The sequence below is a fragment of the Vipera ursinii genome (assembly GCF_947247035.1).
Source record: "Vipera ursinii genome assembly, chromosome: 3".
NCBI classification, from domain to species: domain Eukaryota; kingdom Metazoa; phylum Chordata; class Lepidosauria; order Squamata; family Viperidae; genus Vipera; species Vipera ursinii.
This window is the reverse complement of record NC_139516.1, coordinates 34,233,699-34,255,941: the sequence shown is the minus strand read 5'-3', so window position 1 is coordinate 34,255,941 and position 22,243 is coordinate 34,233,699. Positions and strand designations below refer to the sequence as shown.

The 22,243-nt window shown below is 37.0% G+C and overlaps 1 protein-coding gene across 1 annotated transcript; it reads left to right on the top strand.

The window, feature by feature from the left end:
• Positions 1 to 15,530: 15,530 nt before the first annotated feature.
• Positions 15,531 to 21,921, top strand: MYOG (myogenin; the record flags this gene model as incomplete). The annotated part of the gene is made up of 3 exons (XM_083357974.1): positions 15,531 to 16,082; positions 19,372 to 19,453; positions 21,166 to 21,921. 3 exons carry the CDS (start codon positions 15,531 to 15,533, stop codon positions 21,285 to 21,287), a joined length of 756 nt encoding a protein of 251 aa, XP_083214100.1. The 3' UTR covers positions 21,288 to 21,921.
• Between the last annotated feature and the right edge of the window lie 322 nt (positions 21,922 to 22,243).

The following is a 22,243-nucleotide window of genomic DNA, read 5'->3' as shown; positions in this document are numbered from 1 at the left end:
GTTTTCTGCTGTTAAAACTGGGGATGAGGCCTTTGAGGTTATAAAAGAGGTTAATTTAGCATAACTAAAGCATACAGACAAAGAGCCAAATTAAAAATCTGCAAAAAATCTTCTTCTAGCACTGGGCTCTAAATCCAGTGCTTCTGTTTAAAAGTATGAGATAGTCATACAAGTATAACAAATGGAAGTTGTACTAAAACAATGTCAAGATGAAAAATCACTATTGCCTTCAGTCAGTTCATCATACTTCCAAAAGCCCTTGATTATACTGTAGTTCCAGCCACACTGGATTCCTTTAATTCTCTTTATTTGCCAAGTTTGAAAACAATAGAAAAGCAGCAGTTTGTTACTAAGGCTACAATATGAATGGAAGATTGGTGATGTTGCAGAACTATAGTTCCTGGCATCTTTGCTATTGATCGTGTTGGCTGAGGCCAATGGAAATGAAATGCAAGCAACATCTGCAGGGTTGCAACCTTGGACTAAGAATAGAGTTTATTCTGTCAGCTTTCTATAATTTGTGGTGCTGCCATCATGGAACTCATGATCCTGGCTTTAAGTTTTACATAATCAGGGATTAAACATTTATGGATCATCCTTAATAGTCCTTCAGATTTTCCCTACATAGCCACCATCTCAATTAACAGGTGTGTGAGAAGGTTTCCATCATGGTATCCAGAAGGAAAAAGGTCCTGGCAATACTTTGTCTGACCCTGGATATGCATTGTTGTTCTTTAATCAAAATGCAGGTGGTCCTTGCTTAACAACTACAATTGGGATTGGCAACTCTGTTGCCAGCTCTGCCATAATGGACTTATACCTTCACTTGTGATGTGGTTATTAAACTAAACACTGTTTATTGAGTTGCTGAGCAAGACATCATGTGACTGCAACTTGCAATTCCACTGCCAGCTTCTCAATGGACTGTGCTTGTTGAAAGCCGGCTGTAAATCTTGCAAATAGCAATCACATTACTGTGGAACACTGTGAATAATACAAATGCCCACAGTGGTGAAGCACCTGAATCCCAATCTGTGATAGTCATAAAAGTCAGCACCAGTCATAAAATTACTTTTTCAGCATGCTGTATATTTGAACAGTCTATAAACAAGGCAGTTGTTAAGTAAGGACTACCCTTAACACTGTTTTCATTATTACTTTACATCTTGTACTTTATAAAGCTATTTTATATGTTGAGGCTTGTTTTGTTACTTAGAGTAGATTGCTGACAATTGTGTGGACAAATATCTGCCATCTTGACCTATTCCCTGTGATACTGTAGCTTATCTAGATGATCTATTCATTTTATCTGATGTTCTCTTCCTGCCCTTCCCTCAGATTTGCCAAGCACATAGTTTTCTGTCCATCATCTGCTCACTTCACATGCTTAAAATGTATGTTTCTGCATGCTAATTATCACCTTAAATGAGCAGTCAGTTTTTATTTGGTTGATTTTCCTTGCAATCATGGAACTTCAGGAACCTCCTCCAATTCCAGAATTTGAAGGTCACTCTCCTTTTTCTTTCTCTCTTAATGTTCAGTGTTCATAGCTCATCATTGACCTTGGGAAACAACTGCTTTAACTATTTTGTTCGTTGTTATCATAGGAATATCTTTAAATTTCATGATTGTAACTAAGTTTGTCATTGCCATCCGTTCTAGGGTTTACCTCTTTCAAAACCTTTTTGTCTATTATTAAATCCAAGAAAAGATAACTGGTCTGCCATTAGCTATGAGTTTATGAGGCTTGCTTAGACATTACCATTGTCTTTTGAATATTAAATATTAAGCAAGATTTTGCCTTTTCCATGTTTGCTTTCGTAAGAGCGCCTTTTATTCTTCATTTTCAGCTAACAAGGTGGTTTCATCTCAACATCTCAGATTGTTAGCAATCTGGTTTTGATCCCAGCTGCCATCTTTTTCAATCTTGCCATTCTTATATTTACAATATATGGATATGGAGTCAATATGCACGCCTATCACTATTCTGCACCAGTCTGCCTTTCCAAACTCGGTTCTTACAATAATGTCTTGTTCATTGTATAGATTCCTGAAAAAAATCAAGTCTTTTGGCATCCCAATGAGCCTTCATATATTGCACATTCTGGCACGTGCAGACAATCAACGACTACTTTGTAGTCAGTAATGCCCAGGTAAATCTCCTCCCTATATTCCTTGTCTTATTCTGCTCTCATGTCTCTCTGCTAATTTTGAACCCTCCCTATTTTGCATTATTTTCTCTATATATACTTCTTTGCTTGCACCAGTAATTAATGCAATGGTTTGATAATTTACATATTTTTTGCATCTCTTTTATATTTCCAGTCTCTAGGCCACACACTCATGTTCCAAATTTGTTGATATAAAGCTGTTGGCAGTTTAATGTCTTTTCTCCTGCAGATTGATACACAGTTCAATGAATGTTCATCTGTGCCCAATACTTTCCTCTTCAAAACAGCTGGTCTTTTGCTTTTCTTACCTTCAGGTGGAGTCAAAATCTGAATATATTTGTTCTGTTCAAGAATTTCTGTCATTTTGTACTTCAGTCTTTCCAAAAGTCCTTTAACATAATTGGCCTCTACTGGGTATGTTCCAAGATTACTCTTGCATATTCTTACCTGAGTTCTTAATTTTCTTGTGATTTCTCTGATATTAAAAACATCCTTTGTTTTTAAAAGCATTTCCTTTCTTGTTTTTTTTTAATCTGGTTAAGGTTTTGATGGCGATATTTTTCTGTGTTCTTTCTTGCTTCTTACTGAAAATATGCATTCCCCTGTTATATGTTTGTCCGTCTTGAGATTTTTTAATTTCTTTTTCATTGTGATTTAGTTCCTCAGGTTTTGTTTTGAATACATTAAATGTGCATATACAATTAAATTAGTGATGGAATTCAAATATGTGAACAACCAGTTGTCTGTGTGGATGCCGCTTCTGGAAGTCCATTCTGGGCCTGGGCAACAAAATATTAGCTACCGGTTCTGCCGAACTGGTGCGAACCAGATGAATCCCACCACTGAATTAAATACAGAAGGTGTATGGACACAATTGGCTTATTTACTGTGTTTGATTTCTATGCTTATCCCATGAGTCTGACACCAGTAATTCATGATTTGTTTCATAATCTGAGTCTGGAAGTGTCTTGGCTTGAATGAATGGGGCTGTTCTCTCTTGTGTTTCCTATTACATAGACCACTGTTATTCATTTGGTGTAGAATTTGCATTTATGTTACTTGAAGCAGGTGTCAGCAATGAATGAAAACAATCTTTGCAAAACTCCATTAATCTGTCTCCTATATTATTATGCTTACTCAGTTCAAATATGCCTATAATCCCAGATCTCTTCATTTCTCTAATTTTGTCTTCCAGTCACCCAATATAGTATTTATTTATCCAGCATATGCCATACCATACATGGACTAACGATATATATTAACATTACCAAATATAATGCTATCTTTTCTTGCATTTAGCATCTCTTGAAATTTACCATAATGTTTTCCACCACTGCTTCTGAAAGACTAGAACAGAAAGACTACTGATTGGCTAATAGTCTTAATATATGTGAATTGGTTATTTATTGAGTTAAAGTCAATCATATGCTTTAAAAATACAATAATATAGAAAAAGCCAGGGAGAAGAGAATCTAGAATGTGTTTTTGTCATGTAAACAAGGGATGGAGCACATATTTATTATAATTATTGTAATTGTAATTATTAATTATTAATAATTATTGTAATTATTGTATTATATTGGGCATAATTATTTAATTCTTTTTAACTTCTTTTTTAACTTTTGTATTTATATTCTGATATTTATTGCCCTGTACACCGCCTTGAGTCCTTCGGGAGAAGGGCGGTATAAAAATTTAATAAATAAAATAAATAAATAAATTTAGTAATGTACCTTTTAAGTATCATTGACATGTCATTCCTTCATAAGCCTTATACCCTAAATAGTTTATTATGTCATTGTCTTATTTAAAGGAGTGTATTCCAGACCACATAAGTTCACTTAGTCCTAAAACTTTCAGTTTAATATACTTCATTTACATTTTCATAATTTCCAATTTGCCTAGTTCAAGCCTCTCACATTCCATGTTCAAACTGTGTTTCTGTGTAAAATTATGAATGTTTCTTTCAATATTGGCACTACCAGTGACCTGTCTTTCTGTCTTTGGTATAGAAGCATGACCAGCACCAAATCTACTTGTAAAAGTTTTATGTTCTTCCCCAGTAAATAGAAGAACATTTTCTTTTCTGAAGTTCTCATCATTTGGCAGCCAATTTATTTAAATGATACAGCCAAGTCCAAACAGTTGGAGCAGGACGGGGGCAATGATATAGAAATGGTTTGCCATTATCTTCTCCCACATTTGATTTTGGAGTTTCTTACCTAGATTGAAGGCTTCCTTGTGTTTTCAGAGCCTTCGTTTTATTTCTCCCATTTCAGCCTTAACAAGGTGGATCTTAGCAAGAACTCCTTCTCCCACTGGCAGGGCTACAAAACATACTGAATCTTTGCAATATATCAAGGTGGCTGTCAGCTAGGAAGAAAGAGTTATGGGGAAAGTTTGTGGAGGTAAGGGGGATGGAATGGCATGGATTTGCTGTTAATTTATCTAAGAATTTGATATCTGACAAGCCTCACTTGAGGTAAGTCTAGACTCTGGTTAGGTTTTTATGCATCTGAATGTCAAGTTTCTTCAGAGATTCTACAGGTATGTATTTTGGATATTTATTTCCTGAATTCACCCATAATATATATAAAAGTTGAAAAAAAATCTGAAGCAAATATCTACAGTTGGAGACCCTTGAGGCAAATATCTATCTACAGTTGGAGACCCTTGAGGCTTTTAGCAATAGCTCATCTTCCCCCACCAAAACACACAAACTAAAATTGGAAATTGCAACTCTTGCAATTCATACTATGAATTTTCCCAAGACAACTACTCTGCTAATGCACCATTGTATCTTTTAAATTTTACAAATCAAAAAAGCACACTATTGTTATCATTTCACTCTTCTCAGGAGAAAAGCTTTCTAAAATATTTCCTTGAAATTAAACCCCAAAATGTTTCTGCTTTACAAACTCTAATAAAGATCTAACATTTGAAACACAGCAGCACAAAATCTGCTTGAGCTGCTCATTTCAAAGGTATTCTTAATGTGCTGCCTCCTTTGGAATGCATTTTATAGTCCCAGAAGGAATAATCTTATACTTTGGATAAAATATTGACAGAATGACTTGTTGTTTCAAATATTAACAGTAACCTTTAGAGATCATGTTATCATTAGATATCATGGGTTGGGGAAAATAGACCTCTTTATGCATTAGGTGGTAAATTTGCACAATAGATTTATCATGTAAGTTATTTATCCAAATAAGGCAGCCTGGGGGCTTCCAGACATTTTCAGCTTCACTTTTCATTATTAGTGGCAAAGAATACAGGAGCTGTAGTTCAAAAGGTATACTACCGTGCATTTCTTGTTTGCCCTTTAGAGGTTGTGGTTTTGTTGTTGTTTTTTTGCTACTCCAGTCTAAATCAAAACCTATGCCACCGAAAGATAGGGCTTTGAAGTCTAGATCCTACTGGCCACCTGCTTACAATTACTGGGGGGGACACCCTAAAACAAAAATTAAATTTCTTTTCAGGAGTATTTCATCTCCTTGAATTCAACTCGCAATTATCTTGAGAGTACATCATTTTCTTACTTGATATCTTTATTTGCAGGCCACACTGATATTGACGTTATCATTAAATGTAAGTTAAAGATATTTAAATGAGTAACATGTCAGTTCAATTCTTTTCAGGAGAGGGCAAAGAGCTGCAGAATTTTCTCAGTATTTCACCACCTGATACTTTGGACACCTCTATTACAGGGCTTTGGGTCATTTTGGAAGCAAAATCAGATTGGTCTCATCCCACATCTACCTGATTTGAGAGCCAAGTTAATAACTTTTGGATTGTGCTAGAGTTTTCTTTGAAAAGTGATGGGTCTGGGGGGCTTACGGTTTTTCTCACTCCTGGAATTCCCTCATCCCCAAGTCTGGTTATAAAACGGTTGATAACATTTCATATCTTGGAAGCTGGGTTTTTTGAAAATAAAATAGTTGGAGTTTTAACCATACTATCACAAGCCCATCTTAACTTTTTGGACTGTACCTTGCAACATCTCTGTATAACTATCAATTAAAGGGAAGAATAAGATTGCAGCATGTTCATCACTTGACTTTCCAGAGGAAAAATGAGGCATAACATAAATGCAAATAAAAATCATACGCAGCATCCAAATTAGGGTCTAAATTTGGTTTAGCTATAATTTATTACCAAAACAACAATATTTCTGTAATGTATTGGGATTTTACTTGAACTGTTTCATGTGTCTGTTTGAATGCTGCTTAAGGTTGCTCAATTGGTGTGTCTGTGTAACGGTCACTGACTAGCCAGACTTGCTGTCCAAGAAGATCATTGGATGATTTGGGGTGGGAATGGATTCCTTTAAACCTATTGGCCGCCGCCTAGTGGCCAACCGTATAAGTAGCTGCGCAGAAGCCTCTGTTCTCAGTTCTGTTCTTGTTTGCCTCAATAAAGCAGTGTTCCTGTTCACAACCTCTCATCTCGCTTATTGCCAGCAAAGAACTCACTACACAACAATTTCAGTAAAAGTTATGTATTTTCATGTATTTGTGTGTGTGTGTGTGTGTGTGTTAACAGCCATCTTTTGAAATTGAGTCTGAAATGAATTATGCTAGATGAGACATATTTCAATACGGATGAGTGAAGAGTTCCTTTTTGCTCATCCACCATAGTGCATAAACCTCTAATTCCATTGCTGTTACAGAATGTTGTGTATTCCTGCAATTGCTCTAATATTTATATATTCCTTGCATATGTCTGTGTTTTATATCTGTTTGTTCTTTTGATTAACCCTGAGTTGACAGGTCACATTTTTACTCCATTTCCTGAATACATACAAATCAAATTTAAACAACACAATCCATGTGCAATGCCCCCAGCAGTTTAATTTTTCCTGAAAATTTCTCCATGCTATTCAACTTTAACAGTGAAACTAATTAAAGTTTGCATCATTGAAATGAAATGGGCTCAAAGGTGAGTGGAATGTGTTAAAAATATAGCATGTGATTCCTATAACGTTGTGCCAGAAAGCTACCGTATTAAGAGCAAAGCATGAAAAAGCTGGAAGCAAGATTTTCATCAAAAAGGAGCAGGATTAGGTTCAGCATCCAGGAAAGAAATATTTATTTTTAATCATGGTAAATACTGCAGATATATATAATTGATAGGAAACGTATGAATCAAGGTTGGTCGAAATTTTATTTGTGTAGGAGGCACTGCAGCCATTCTCAGAGAGCATCCAGAGCACCAATCAGAATCCAAGGTCTGAAACTATGGCTCTGCTTCCTCAAGAGTGCCTGGTGTTTTGGTTGTTTTTTTTTCTTCTTTTGAAACAGGACTCATCTCTGCAACGTGACTACTTTTTGTCCTCCAGCGTGAGCTGCCCCCACTCTGGGCCCACCAACTATTCTCCTCCTTTTAAAACAAAAATGTCAGCCCGTGACAGATTGGAACACGTTCACCTCTTATGTGCACAGTGTTGCCTTTGTGTTCTTACCATCAGTGAACATCCATCATGTTCTAACTTGACAGCTGGCAGCAGAGCTTTAATCCCTCCAGCCAGTTTGGAATTACGGAGCCACAAAAGGACCGTCCTTAGTAGCCTCATCCTGACCATATCCAGGAATGGATTGGCTAATTAATTCCTTGCCAAGCAAACCAGAAATCCTTCCACACAAACCTTCCCCTATACCAGTGTAACCAAATTTAAGAAAAGGCATCACTTGGCTTCACTAGGTAGTAGTCCATTTTACTTGGGTTCATCCATCCCCAGGTCAGAGTGGAATTGTGGGACTCTTGAAGAAATGCAAAACAGAACAATTTGAAAACTTTTCTAGCTTTTCATCAACAAAGATGGTTTGTTCCATTTCAATGGGGTAAGGCACAACCAGCTGTGCAGCAACCAAGTTACAAGTTGATCTGTGCTTCTACTTAATCTGCTGCTGGACAGTTAACCTGGATGGGCAACTTCAAGGGTCAGGTTTGCTCTTATTGCTCTTGATCTTTACACTGAATTTGAATGCCCTGTGTAAAGTAGACTACATTGCAACAAGTTGCCAGAGATACATCCTTTCATAAACTACAAAATGAATCTTATAGAGCATATAAAAAGCCCAGTGGGGCTCTAGACTGCCATACATTTATGGTGCATTTACCCAGAGTTAATTAAACCTCAGTATACAAAATTATTCCAATTTTATTAGGATTTTAGGGTTGCAGGACACAGGGAAACTGTTATTTGTAATTTGATTTATATCTCACCTTTCCTTCAGGAGGTCAAGATAAGAAACATGGCATTCACTTATCCAATTTTTCTTCATGGTGATTTTTCCAGATAAAGTAGACTGAGAGATGGCTGGGTGAAAATCACCCTTTGGGATACCATGGCTGAGGGTAGGAATGAATCTGACTCTCCCAGTCTTGTTCCAATATCTTAAGAAAAAAAAAACACGTTTTCTGAGTTGGTATAACACAAGTTACAAACTAGCCAACTAAGTTTGGCTTTTAGTCATTTTAGTCTAGTGTGTTGTGCTAACACAACTGGAATGGATTCCGTAAGATACTAGTCTGAACTACAGTGGCCACAACTAGAAAGGACTCACAACAATCTATATACAGTATCCAATATAAGAATGACATTTGGAGCCAAATGATAGTTGTAAGGATTGTCATAGGATTCATATAGTTGGAGTTTAATGAACCATCTTCTTTGAGTGTCCCCCCTCTCCCTTATTTCAGGAAGAGAGAATTGGATACAAAGGCCTAAATGGAAGCTGGAAGCTCTGAAACTGAAGATGTGTTGTGCTTCATTCCCTGGTATTTTGGTGGGAAAACTTTGATGGGCTGTTCTTTATGACCGAGTTAAAATGTTATACATCATTTCTTGAACTGTCCAAAAATGTACTAAAATACAATTTGCTACCTCTGTTGGTGACCAATACGATAGTCCTTGACTTAGTGACCATTCAAAATGGCACTGAAAAAAGTGACTTACAACTAGTCCTCACACATAACCACCACAGCATCCCCACGGTCACATGATCAAAATTTCAGCCCTTGGCCACCAGCAAGTATTTATGATGGTTGTAGCATCCTGGGGTCATGTGATCACCATTTGTGACCTTCCCAGCCAACATAGTCAATAGAGGAATCTGGATTTGCTTAATGACTGCATAATTCATTTAACAACTACAGTGATCCTCTTAACGATCATAGCAAAAAGGTTTTAAAATCGAGCACAACTCACTTAAAAACCACCTTGCTTAATAATGGAAATGCTGGTCTCAACTTTGGTCATAAGTCAAGGACTGCCTGTGTCATTCTTGCCACAGACATGATACCAGCAAATGATACTGCCCTTCCTTATACCATACAGAGCATGTTAGATTGGTGGGTTTTGTGGGCTTCATTTCCTCAGCTCCCAGCAGATGTTACAACCTGCAGGGAAATTATTCAGGGTGGGGATATCTTGGCTAATTTAATACTATTAAAGGTAATGATTGTTTTCTACCTCAGGAGTAGATTGATGATCATATGAAGGCAATGGATCATGACGGCAGAAGAAAAAAGTGGTTGCCGTGGACATGTTTGCTTTACAGTTTGCTGCAAGTGAGGTAAAACTCTTTGTCAGCAATGGCTATTATTGTTCCTTACAGGTCTCAATCCTCCTATATACTTCACTTTTCCACCCCGATTTGTGTTACCATTGAGAGAGGCATGCACACAGGTAGCTGCCATATCAGTGCATTTTTCTTAATTCTTTTTCTTGTTCTAGCATCCAAAATCAAATTTTTCTTGTTGTTTATTTTTTTTACCATTCATTGGGAGTTCAGGATATAAAGTGCTGTATACATATGAGTGTGTTTCTATGTGTGAAATAGTGTGGGCTTTGAATTTGGTTGGCTCTTGTCTGAGTTTAAGCTTTTTTAAAAAAAACAAGAAGTAGACTTATTTTTCCATGTTACAGACATAAGCACCTTCTCTCTTTCTACCACTTATGAAAAAAGGACTGGCTGAAAGTGTGAAATTTCAGGCCCCTATACACCTCTTATATAGTTATCCAAGGTATATGGAAATTACTGACAGACCTTCTACAAGTTCTGGGGTACCAGTTTAGAGGTGCTAAAAGGAAAAATTGACAGGACTTAAGTGCTGGATATACTTCATATCAGGTACAACAGTAATAATAAAAAGGATGAACTTAATACAAATGTCAGAAGTATTGCCAGTTTGGAGGAGAGAATGGAGAAAGAACTGAAAGAAAAAATAAGTCGGGCAAGGAATGGAAATGACCAGCATTTATTGGGTGTGACAAACAGTGGATGGATGAAAATATAGCAGCTCTGTAATGGTAAAACACAGAACAATTAAAGTGCAAACACACTCACCCCATAGATCTGAGAGCAAGAAGTAGACACATAAAAATATATGAAATTTCAATTGCACTATTGTTGCCACCATCTTCACCTTTTAGCACATCCTGCCTACAGCCAAGTAGTCACAACAACAATTAAGTTTTATACAAAAAAATAGGAGAGCAGTAGTACCCAAATGGCCTACATCCACATTTGGAAAATGTCTGCTTGTTCTAATCAGAGGTAATTAAGACAAGCCAAATTTAAATCATAAAAAATTGGTGTTACAAAAAACCCCACTGCCAAGAGTTGAGCTGCCATGAATCACAAAAGTTATGAAGGTGTCACTCTTCTTTGTATGCACATTAATGAAGGAGAATGTGTATGTGCAGGATTCCCCTTGATTTATTTCTATCCACTATCTAAAGTTTAGATGGCCAGGTAGATATTGAACCATCACTTAGGTTATTGTTCAGCCTAAACTTGCAGCTGTGGTAGTAAAAGCAACTCCACAATTCCAGGTATGCATGCAATTAAAGCAATTAGAGCAGATAGGGGTGCCCTACTTTTCTTACACTTTTTAAAAAAATGTGGCAAGAGAGGATCCTTTTCCAGATTGCTGCTTTTCTCACCCAACAACATTGTGACATACTCCATTAGATGAAATTCTCTGCTCTGCATAATAATTAAAATGTACTGATTCTTGAAATCCATCTCTAGGTATGAACATGTGATTTAGGGCAGGTTAAAATAAGGCACATACTTGCAAATAAATGCAAAAGCAAATTTATTCTGAGTGTCCATGTATGTATTTGCATACTGCACAGATGCCAAAAATTTGAATACAGCCCAAAAATGTGAGTAAGGGAGGCACATTCTCAAAGCAATTATATTTGTGCTCTGTTTAAAATTAAACATCATATTCTGGTCATAACTTAAGCAGCTCAGTTATGAGCATCCCAAAAAGTTGTAGCCTTCCCTAATGAATCATAGGCTGGTGTGGCTGCTAACTGTGTAGGGCAAATTCGAAACATGCTAGAAATTTTCCCAAAGTCCCTCCCCATTGAGCCTGTGGGCTGAGAAATGTGAATAAAATAGAAAGTCCCTCTGTCTGGGTGGGGGGGATTTTGAAAGGAAAAATACCACTTTTTTTTCTTTTTTTGCTTACATTCTTTCCATTGACCAGACCCTCAACTGGTATTTGGTCTGAAAGCCATGCTGGATGAACTGGATGGATGGTAAACTCTCATATCCTAGCATTATGAATGCCAATCAGATTTAAGCTCTGTTGAACATAGTGTGAATTATTTCTGCAAAAACAATGAGAAAAGAACATGGAGCAAATGAAAAATAAAACTTTATTTAATAAGTAACTAGAATACAAGATGCCTGGGTGGTGCTAAATAAGGAAATCATTGCAAGGTTTTAAATTTCTCTGTATTGAATTGAAATAGCCATAGCTGTGCACTCAAATCTAAGAGAGCTACAATCCTGTCAATGATGGTGCAAAGTTGATGCTAGATGTGATGGACATTTTGGTTGGATTCCTTTTTCTGTGCTTATCCCATACATAGGAAAAAATCCATTATATTTTATTTTTTGGAGAGAAAATTAATTTTGCTATTGATTATCTCAGTTCAAAACACAATAATACATCACAATGAAGCAAAATGGGTTCATTATAACCAGTTATTTCCTTTTAATTCTCACCCAGACTTTTTGAAGTCCTCTCAAAAACACTTTCTGTTATTTGATTAGAACAGAGATGGGACAGTTGTGGCACTTCAGATATTGGTGATTTCTTGTCATGACTGTGCTAGCTGATAGTCTGACAACTCCTAGATGATCACAGATTCCCAAGCCTACCATAAAACAAGTCATTTTAGGAAAAGACTATGCCTGATCAACTCAACTTTTTAAACCAAAGAATCCTTGGATTATAAAATAGCAATTTTATTAGGTCCAACATTTCATGGACTGGAGTCAATTAGTAGGATGCATAAAGTGTTTATCTTCAGTTGAAGAAGGGATTATATGTGCAGCACTCAAATTTATTCAAGAACAGAAATAATCCATTTATATTCTGCAAAGAATATACATCCTTCCATTCACCACTATTCAGTCAGAACTCGAGAAGCTTGTTGGATAAGAAGCAAAAAAATTTTAAGGAAAAAAAACAAGCAAGTTCAGTTGTCTTTTGAAAAGCACCTTTTGGATAACCATGACCTGGATGATTGAAAATTTCCATAGAAATCCATTTATAATAGCAGTCCCTTGTGATTATAGGATTACCTACTGGATCCATGTCTATCTGGTTGATTTTTCTACTCTCATAATTGTTGGAAGATTGTCATATGGTTGGGGGAGGGGAGCAGACAAAGGGCCTCTAGACAAGTAGTACTTAGAATCCAGTGCACTGGAGGAACCAGTATGGACTAGTGTATAATCCAGTAAATCGGTGTGAATACAGCATGGATAGTGAACAAATATCTTTGGCAAATTTGGCTCCTAAGCAGCTTCAGTATGTTCCAGTGGACATACCTAGTGGTCATTTAGAAACAGAACATGTATAGAAAGTCACGCTTCCTCCAATACTATAGGAAGCAGCCAAAAGTTTAGATTTTAGATTAATTCTAACTTAAAATGCATCCAACCTAAGGCTCAAATTCCACCAAAACGTTATGCCATGGAACATTTACCCATAGTTTATTAAATAAATCAGAATCACCTGAGCAAAGCCATAAACTATGCCTTTAATATAATTTATAAAACATATAAAACAATATGCTTACAACTTGTTTTGACAAAACCAAATAGAACACATTACAATTAAGCATATGTGAGCCCGTCCCAAAAGAAAGTGTTTTGTATCGCCACCCATTAATCTGGCACAGGACCAAACATTTGATACTGTGGCAAGAGGATTGGACAATGGCCACACAGTGTCATTGCAACTTATAGTCCCCCAAATGCAGTCATCCCCCCTTCCCACCTGTTGCTTGCTGGGATTCTTGCAAAGCATGTTAAATACCCTGGAGTCTGATCTAGAAGCACACTGCTATCGCTCTTAAGCAAGGGCCCATTCTCAGAATCACTTAATGGGGATTAGTTATGCATTAAGCACTAAGAGATCCTGACTATGAACTCTCATTTATGTTCTGCTGGTTGAGTTGGTTCACTCCCAGCACCTTGTGTGAATGACAGAATATGTAAGATGAAATGCAGAAAGAGATGTAAAAGAAGATGGTGCAATGAAGCACAGCAAATAAATTTTCTGTTTGTATTTGTTTATACACCTCGTTTCTCCCAAAAGGTTACAAAGCATCTCTAAAATTTAATTTAATTTAATTTAATTGGGTTTTAGTTTAACTTCAGGGACTGTAATTTAATTAATAGTTTTAATTGATTTTAATTTTGTATACTATGTATTTTAATTTTCCCTGTAAACCACCCTGAGTCCTATGGGAATAGGGCGGTATAATAATAATAATAATAATAATAATAATAATAATAATAATAATAATAATAATAATAATAATAATAATAAATAATAATAATAATAATAAAATAAATAAAAGGAGTCCCTGGGCTTTTACTCCACTAGTCGTTGCCCACTATAGGGAGCAGTGCTCATAAATAGATAACACTTTGGTGGGAAGGTAACTGCACTCTATGACATCATGCTGGCCACATGAACACTGAAACATCTTGGGACAGTGTTCATTGAATAGCCTCAAAACAGAGATAAGCACCACCCTATATAAAATAAATAAAACAATATAAAAAAGACATCAAAAGGTATTTCCTGCATTCTGGAACAGCAGTTACTTTCCTTCCTATCCAAAGTGGGCAAGGACTGCCCCAACTCCCAGCCTTGGCTAGAGATAGATCTTATTGTCTTATGCAGATAGATGCTTTTTACACCACCAATGCAGCTTAGGCCATGCAATTTAGTCCTTTTTAGGTCTATTAAGCAGTAACTTTTTAACTGTTAGCCAGCTTTGCTGATTTGGTATAAAAGGTGGTTAGTTCAATATATTTAAAGGATGAAAGGCTAGGGAAGTTTAATGCAACTGAAAGCTGGCCATCTAGTAGTCATCTGGATTTTTGCAGCTCAGATTTGGTTGCCCTCAGATTTGGTTGATCTTTGAAGAGCAAAGCCAGGAAACTGAAGTAAAGCAATCTGAGAACAAAGACAGCTGATAAAGAAGTAAAATGCCCTGGACTCTTGGCCCTGAAGAAATACAATAATCGTTTATATCCAGCCTCATGGCTTAGTTCAATGTGTGAACTGAACTGGCTCAAAGTTACATGGTAAGTTTAATGGTTAGTGGAGAGTTGGAAACAAGTCTTCCCAGTGTTAGTCTATGTATGAAGAACTCCTTACAATAATCCCATCTCAAGATGCCTAAAGAAGGAATGACATCTGGTGAACAGTTCCTCCATTTTATGGGTAGAGTACGTTTCCACTATTAGTTGCATGGGAGTCAGTAAATCAGCAGCCAAACATCTCTAGCATGGAACTGCAGTGCTTGGGCAGCTCAGAAGAATCCAGCCAAATTGTGTCACCTGCTCCAAGAAAGAGGTTGAGGTGAATTTTCCTCTCAGGAAATGTCTGGACTCACCTTTGGGCCTGTCCTGGCCCTTTTCTTCCCCCAGATTCTAGGAAACCTAAGGACTGGCAGGAAGCGATAACTGAAAGGAGCAGATGAGAAAGGAATGCTAAACAGAGTAGCCAGCTCAGCAACTGATCATCAATATCATTGTAGGAGTGCAAGTGAAAATAAATCCGCGGGACTGTTGTTGGAGAGGCGGCTGAGCTTTTCTGGAGCACATGCCAGTTCCTTCATCCACTCACCCCCCCCAACCCCCCCTTTCAGCCACAACACTGCCCCAAGCAGCCAACTAATCCCCATAGGGAGAGTACATGAAATCAGATGGACAAGTTTTGATGTGAAGCAGCAGCTTAGGGCAAGCTCAGGTTTCCTAGAGGTTTGCTATATTTATCTCTGTGATTTAATGCCCACACGGGGTTTAAATGCCACCAAGCAGTTGGTGTGAGGAGCCAGAGTTTCATTCCCCAACACAGACTCTGCTTTGCCAGACGCTTGCTATGGAACTCCTAGAGACCAACCCATATCTTTTTACAGACCGGTTCTATGATGGAGAAAACTACCTGAGTCCACACTTACACAACTACGAACAGGCTGCCTATCAAGACCGAACGGCCATGACACTTTGTCCTGATGGCCGGGCAGGTATAGAAGAAAAAGTCTCTGTTGTGGCAGACCATAGTCCTGGCCAGTGTCTGCCTTGGGCATGCAAAGTTTGCAAGAGGAAAAGTGTGTCCATCGATAGGCGCCGTGCAGCCACCCTCAGAGAGAAGCGCCGACTGAAGAAAGTCAATGAAGCCTTTGAAGCTCTGAAACGGAGCACTTTATTGAACCCAAACCAGCGGCTTCCCAAGGTGGAGATCTTGCGCAGTGCCATCCAATACATTGAACGCTTACAAGCTCTGCTCACTACCCTCAATCAACAGGAACGGGACCAACCAGAACTACGCTTTTGTAATGCCAGCACCCAGCCAGTGGTAAGTGTCAGGGGTGGGTTCAAGCAACTATCTACAGGGACACAGAACTCACAGCAATAGGAGCCCTTCCAACTATGTGGGCAGGCCACAGTATGTTCAAAATTCACACTGATCACAATAGTTTAGCACATACAGTTGATGTAGCTCTAAAAGTGGATGAGGCAAAGATATGGAGGCTACTGATGTAACTACTCTTGAATCACAGGCAATGTTTCCTTAATGGCAGTTTCTGCTAGTGGCAGTGTTTGGCCATTGTACTGTGTAGACTCTAGCACCACAAGGGGCTTTGGACTAATTCAACAGGGCTCTTATGTTCTTAGGAATGCCAACTTTTCTAGCCTAAGATATTGGCATTACCAATACTGAGTACCTATTACTGAGTAATTCTACTGAGTTAAAATGATTCCTGCCTGAATCTTTGGAGAACTATTCAACATCAATCATCCTGGGTTAGAAAAACTAATAATCCCTTTTTTTAAAAAAAAATATGACTGTGTTTGAATAGTTTATTGTTTTTATTTACCCAAACTCATTTCTTATGAGATGGGTGCCATTTAAATGATAAATAAATAAGTAATCTGATCCAGCATTATTACCTTTCTATGAGCCTATAAACAGAATAGCCTAACTCAAAGCAAAACAAAGCAAGTCTGTTGTCTTTTCCAGTCTCATTTATTACTTAGTCGTATTCCATACAGTTCTCTTTTCCAAAGGAGCCGACAGCAGTTCACAACAGAACATACACTGTCTTAAATGATATCATTGTAATAAGCCAATATGCCTTAAAAAGCATATAAATTACAACAAAGATTTTGTTATATACCATAAGTAATAAGATAACCATGCTCATTAACATATCTGATCAATTAACAAGCATATAGGCAGTGCTTTTTTTGTAAAAGAAAAAGGTGCCGGAACTCACACATGTTATACAACCTGCCTTGCCTACCCTACAAGGTTCCATCCAAAAAAGGTGCCGGAACTCCGTTCTGAGCGTTCTATGAGAAAAAAAGCCCTGCATATAGGTAACTCAATCCTGGTTCAGAAAAGTTTGTTTAAACTGGAAGATTATATACCCAGAAGAACGCATTTTATTTTAATATAGTATTATTAAATGTATATGTTGTTAAATATACATTATTAGTGGGCAATCCTTGACAGCATCATGTGTGTTTCTATAAATTAATTAGGAATGCCAGCTTTTCTAGCTTAAAATATTAATTTGTAACTTTTCAGGACTTCTCATTTAAACTGCCTGAACCCACAAAATATTGACACCACTGCAAAGAGTGTGGAAGCACTATAGTAAACAAAGCAACCCCACAATGATCAAAAACATTTTACAATCATACTTTAGTTGTTTAGAGAAATCATGCCATCGCACCTAGATGTATTTTTCAAGATGGGCACACAAAAAAAGGACAATGATTAAAACAGAAGTGACTGATGGGTAAATAGATGACACGTCAGAATCAAACTCTGGCAGATGTGCCAAAGTAGAGTGAGAGGATGAGCGATGGGTGCTGACATTTCTAAGTTCAAGTGGGTTCCTAGACATTTCCATTTGAAAACACCCAGGGACATTTGGATACAGACTTGGAGTATCAATCCAAAAGGAAGAAAAATGAAAGAGGAGCAGATATCTGAATGTCTGGCCTTGGTAGCAGAATTTACCTTGTGACTTCAACTTTCCATTTTTTTTTCTAGCGCTCTTTCAATGTATGAGCTTGCCAGAAACATATTTTTTCTAATAATTAGAATTATTAATTAAGAATATCAGGAGTGTTTGTGTGTATGTTTGAAAGAATGAGAGAAATGTGTGTTTGAGAGAGATAAAATCCCGCAAAAACTAGAGTTGTTAATAAAGCTATTGAAATTACATTGGGGGGGTGCTTGAAATTACAATAAAATATTCAAAACTTGTAACTTTTTATTTCTATTCACTGTTATCTCAGCTGTCATCTTGATTTTCCAAGGATAGAATTAATGAAACTTTAACATCATACAGATTTTTTTTATTTCCCCTCTCCCCCCCCCCCAAATGTCCACATCTTTGGAAGAAAACATCCTTTTTTGCCCCAACTGTTAATTACAGATAATCATCAGGGCAATTCTATTTATTAGCACTAGATGGAGATAATTCATTTTTTTCCTTAGGAAATTCTCCCTACAAATAACACATCCACATTTGTTCTAAATAACAAGAAGAGTGTGCTAGCAGAAATTTCATAAGCGATGATCACTGCTATATGTCATTTTTGTGCCAACGGATCTAATTTTCCCCTTGCATATTTCCATATTTACAAACTATTTGCTGATTCAATTGGCACAGCTTAAGCAAGTTGTCTTAGACAAGTCATCCAACTTTAATAGTCAGGTGTATTTATTTAAGTTCAAAATGCACTAGAACTGGGTCTCTTGACTTTTTCTAAACTATTTTATTTGAGGAATCTTTTCATACTATATAAACTCAAATCTGGAATGTTTGTGTGTGTACACATGCATAGATACATACATACATTTCCAAAGGAACAAGAGGAACAGCTGCATGCCACCCCCACCCCCAAACACACAAAGAAGCTATTGCACCACTAGTATTTAATACTTTGTCATTACATATATGTCTAACTATGTATAGGTTAACAAGTACAACACAAATCATATACAGAAAATCTCATTGTGTTTTTATTTTACACATATATATATATTTCATATCATTTCACATACTGTATATCATATATCATAATATAATATCTGACTATAATCCTGTAAATCTCATATCTCAGTATCTATTTTGAGGCTTATCTCTGAACCTACCGCAAAACAAGAAGTGGTGGGGAATAACTCCAAGATAAAGAAAAAATGATATCTCCAAATGTTATGTTGAACATTTTTGAGCCCCTTTACATTTCAGTTTGGGTTCTTCTTTAAGGCCTTTCTGCCTTTCATGTTCAACACAGGAAAACAATATATACACTGTAACCATTTTTATTTCTGAAACCTTCAGTCTAGCTGGTTATCAGACTATTGTGGCTCTATTTCCCCTTCTGTGTTTTGTTATGATAAGCGTTTTAATCTGTTTCAATAATATCATCTTTATGTTAGACTCATCAATTTTTTCATTGTGGATTGAGATTCTGAACAGGTGAACAGATGATTCTTCACAAAATATATTTTTGAAGAACAAAATGCAATGGTAGGAAAAGAAAGCAATAAAAATGACCTGTTTGATCTAGTACAACAGAGAATGCAAGGAGGGTACAATCAGATTTTTATCTTCTGATTCCAGGTGCCAAGTGACCATGGATCTAGTAGCACCTCATGCAGTCCAGAGTGGAGCACTCACTTAGAGTTCAGCGCTCACCCTACAGGTAGGCTGGGTACAGGTATCCAAACCCAAATCCAAAAAACCTGACCATTCTTATTTGAAATTAAAGTTGTACCACATTGTAACTCTCTGCCAACTTCCATTCCTGTACATTTTAATATACATACATTTTTGATACTATTTCCATGACCTACAGACAGAAAAAAAATAATACAATGATAAAACATTTGTGTTTCTTAAGAAATAGCAATAAGTTCTGAATTGTAAAGGAGATTATAGGCAACTGTGCTTTTTTAGAAGCAAGTGTTGTATGTGAGACCTGGAGATCCTTCTGAAGATTGGAATTATATAGTGTTCCCTGAAAAGCAACAGAAATTCCCCAACTTAGATTTTAAAATAAGCTCCATAAAATAAGGAACTGCCTTATCTGTGATATTTATACACAAGGAGCCCTGGTTGCGCAGTGGTTAGAATGCAGTATTGCAGGCTAACTGCTCACAGTCTGGATTTCGATCCTCACCAGCTCAAGGTTGGTAAAATGAGGTAAAATGAGGACCCAGATTATTGGGGCCAATATACTGGCATTGTAAACTGCTCAGAGAGTGCTGTAAAGCACTATGGGGCGGTATATAAGTCTAAGTGCTATTGTTATAACTAAGGAAGTTTATTTAAATTGATCTTTTTGATACAACATAAACATTAAGAAAAGGGACACAGTGGCTCAGTGGGTTAGGACGCTGAGCTTGTCGATCAGAAGGTCGGCAGTTTGGTGGGTTGAATCCGAGTGCCGCTTAACAGAGTGAGCGCCTGTTACTCGTCCCAGCTTCTGCCAACCTAGCAGTTCGAAAGCACGTAAAAATGCAAGTAGAAAAATAGGGACCACTGCAGTGGGAAGGTAACAGCATTCCGTGTGTCTTTGGCGTCTAGTCATGCTGGCCACATGACCACGGAGACGTCCTCGGACAAGCACTGGCTCTTCGGCTTTGAAACGGAGATGAGCACCGGGCCCTAGAGTTGGAAACAACTAGCATGCATGTGCAGGGGAACCTTTACCTTAAACATTAAGAAACAAGTGTACAAATTGAACCTCTTCAAGTCAAGCCAATAAAAAACACAAAACTCCAATAAGCAATGTTATATTTGGGAATTATTAATGACCAAGCCCAAATCTCATCACATTGCCAGTATAATTTGCAATGTTTATGTTTTTTTCAGTGGTCCAACATTGTAGCTGTCATATTGGTTCCTCCAGCTGATTTGAAACTAAGAAGAAGGAATGACAATTTTCTATATTTCACTGACAAGGGTGACTGTTGGCCCTACTTTATTAAGCACAGTACTGCACCTGAATGGCTAATCAGATCTAGTTTAAAGTTAAATAATTTTTATCACTTATTCTAAAGCTACTAATCAAATATACTACCTGGAAACAGGCTGATACTTTGATATAGTTCTTCTCCAAGTGGAAAAGATTAATTAATATGTGAATGCGTAATTTTATATACTGGCCTATCCATCTTTTCATGATTCCCGAATTCTTCTTTTTTAGATGCAATAAAATACATTGTAAAAATACATAGAATGACTTTAATAATCAAAATATTAGAGACAGACAAATTTATGACTGAATTCCACCACAAGGTGTCTCAGATTTTGATTCTCCCATAAGATCTCCCCTCCTTCCTATCTTGTTCAGTGGCAATTGGGTTTTTCAGAAAAGGCTCTCTACTTAAATGACTCCCTTGTTCTCCACAGATCACTTGCTCAGTGATGATTCTTCTGAAGACCGCAATCTTCATTCTCTGTCTTCAATTGTGGATAGTATTGTGGTAGAGGATGTGGCTGTTGCGTTCCAGGAAGAGAGGTCTCAGAACTGAAGCAGCAGCCAACAGTGGCCATATCTACACTTTTTTTGTCATCTCCAGCACATTGTAAAATAGAAGAAACAGGATACTAGGATATTATAATTAGGAGATATTTCTCTTCTCACTAATACTGAATGATATTCCAAATAGGGAGGAATTCCCAGCTAACACTGGATGGCATTTCGTTTCCCAATACTGACTGTTCTAGATAACAAATGAAGCCACTTATCCAATTCCATATGTCTGAAAGTGGTTTTGTTTTTGTCCCCCAAACCTAGGCAAGCTAGTGAGAAAGATGCCTGATCATACCCATTTAAGTTTCTGCCTGGTTTTCAAAGAGAATATTGTGATTTCAATGAAAAAATGTGGATCTGAATAGGATGTCCAATGTCATTTGATGTATTATTGCAAACACTAATTAAGGCTGAAAGAAATAACAGAACAGCATGCTAAGGAAGAATTTGTTTCATTCCCCGATTTTAGAAATGTTCCTTTGGGGGCCAATTTTTTTTTATTGTGGGTGTGTGCAAAAATGTTGTGTGTGTTTTAAAAAGATGCTATTCGACCAACTTCTTTTGGCAGTTAGTTTGCAATTTCCAGATGCAAAAGCTATAGAAAATGCTGCCACTAAAATCTCATTCTCTCTCTCTCTTATTTTTATTGTGTGCAGTTACCATTTTTGTATTTTGATAATTTATTGTGAGATTTTTTTAAATAAAAAATAAAGGTTTTCTTTGGTTAAATTTATTTTGAGATGGCATGGAATGCTCTCTTTTTGAAAGTACTAAAATACTCTTTGAAAAAGAAATGTATTTCATATAAATTATATTCTCTGTATATCTTTTGAACCCAGCCTTTCCCCTTTCAGTGCTACATTTGATACATCCACTTTTCTTTGCCAGTACAAAACTTAGCAAATGGTGATGAATCTCCAAGTAAAAAGAGACATACTTTAAGTATTAGACCTC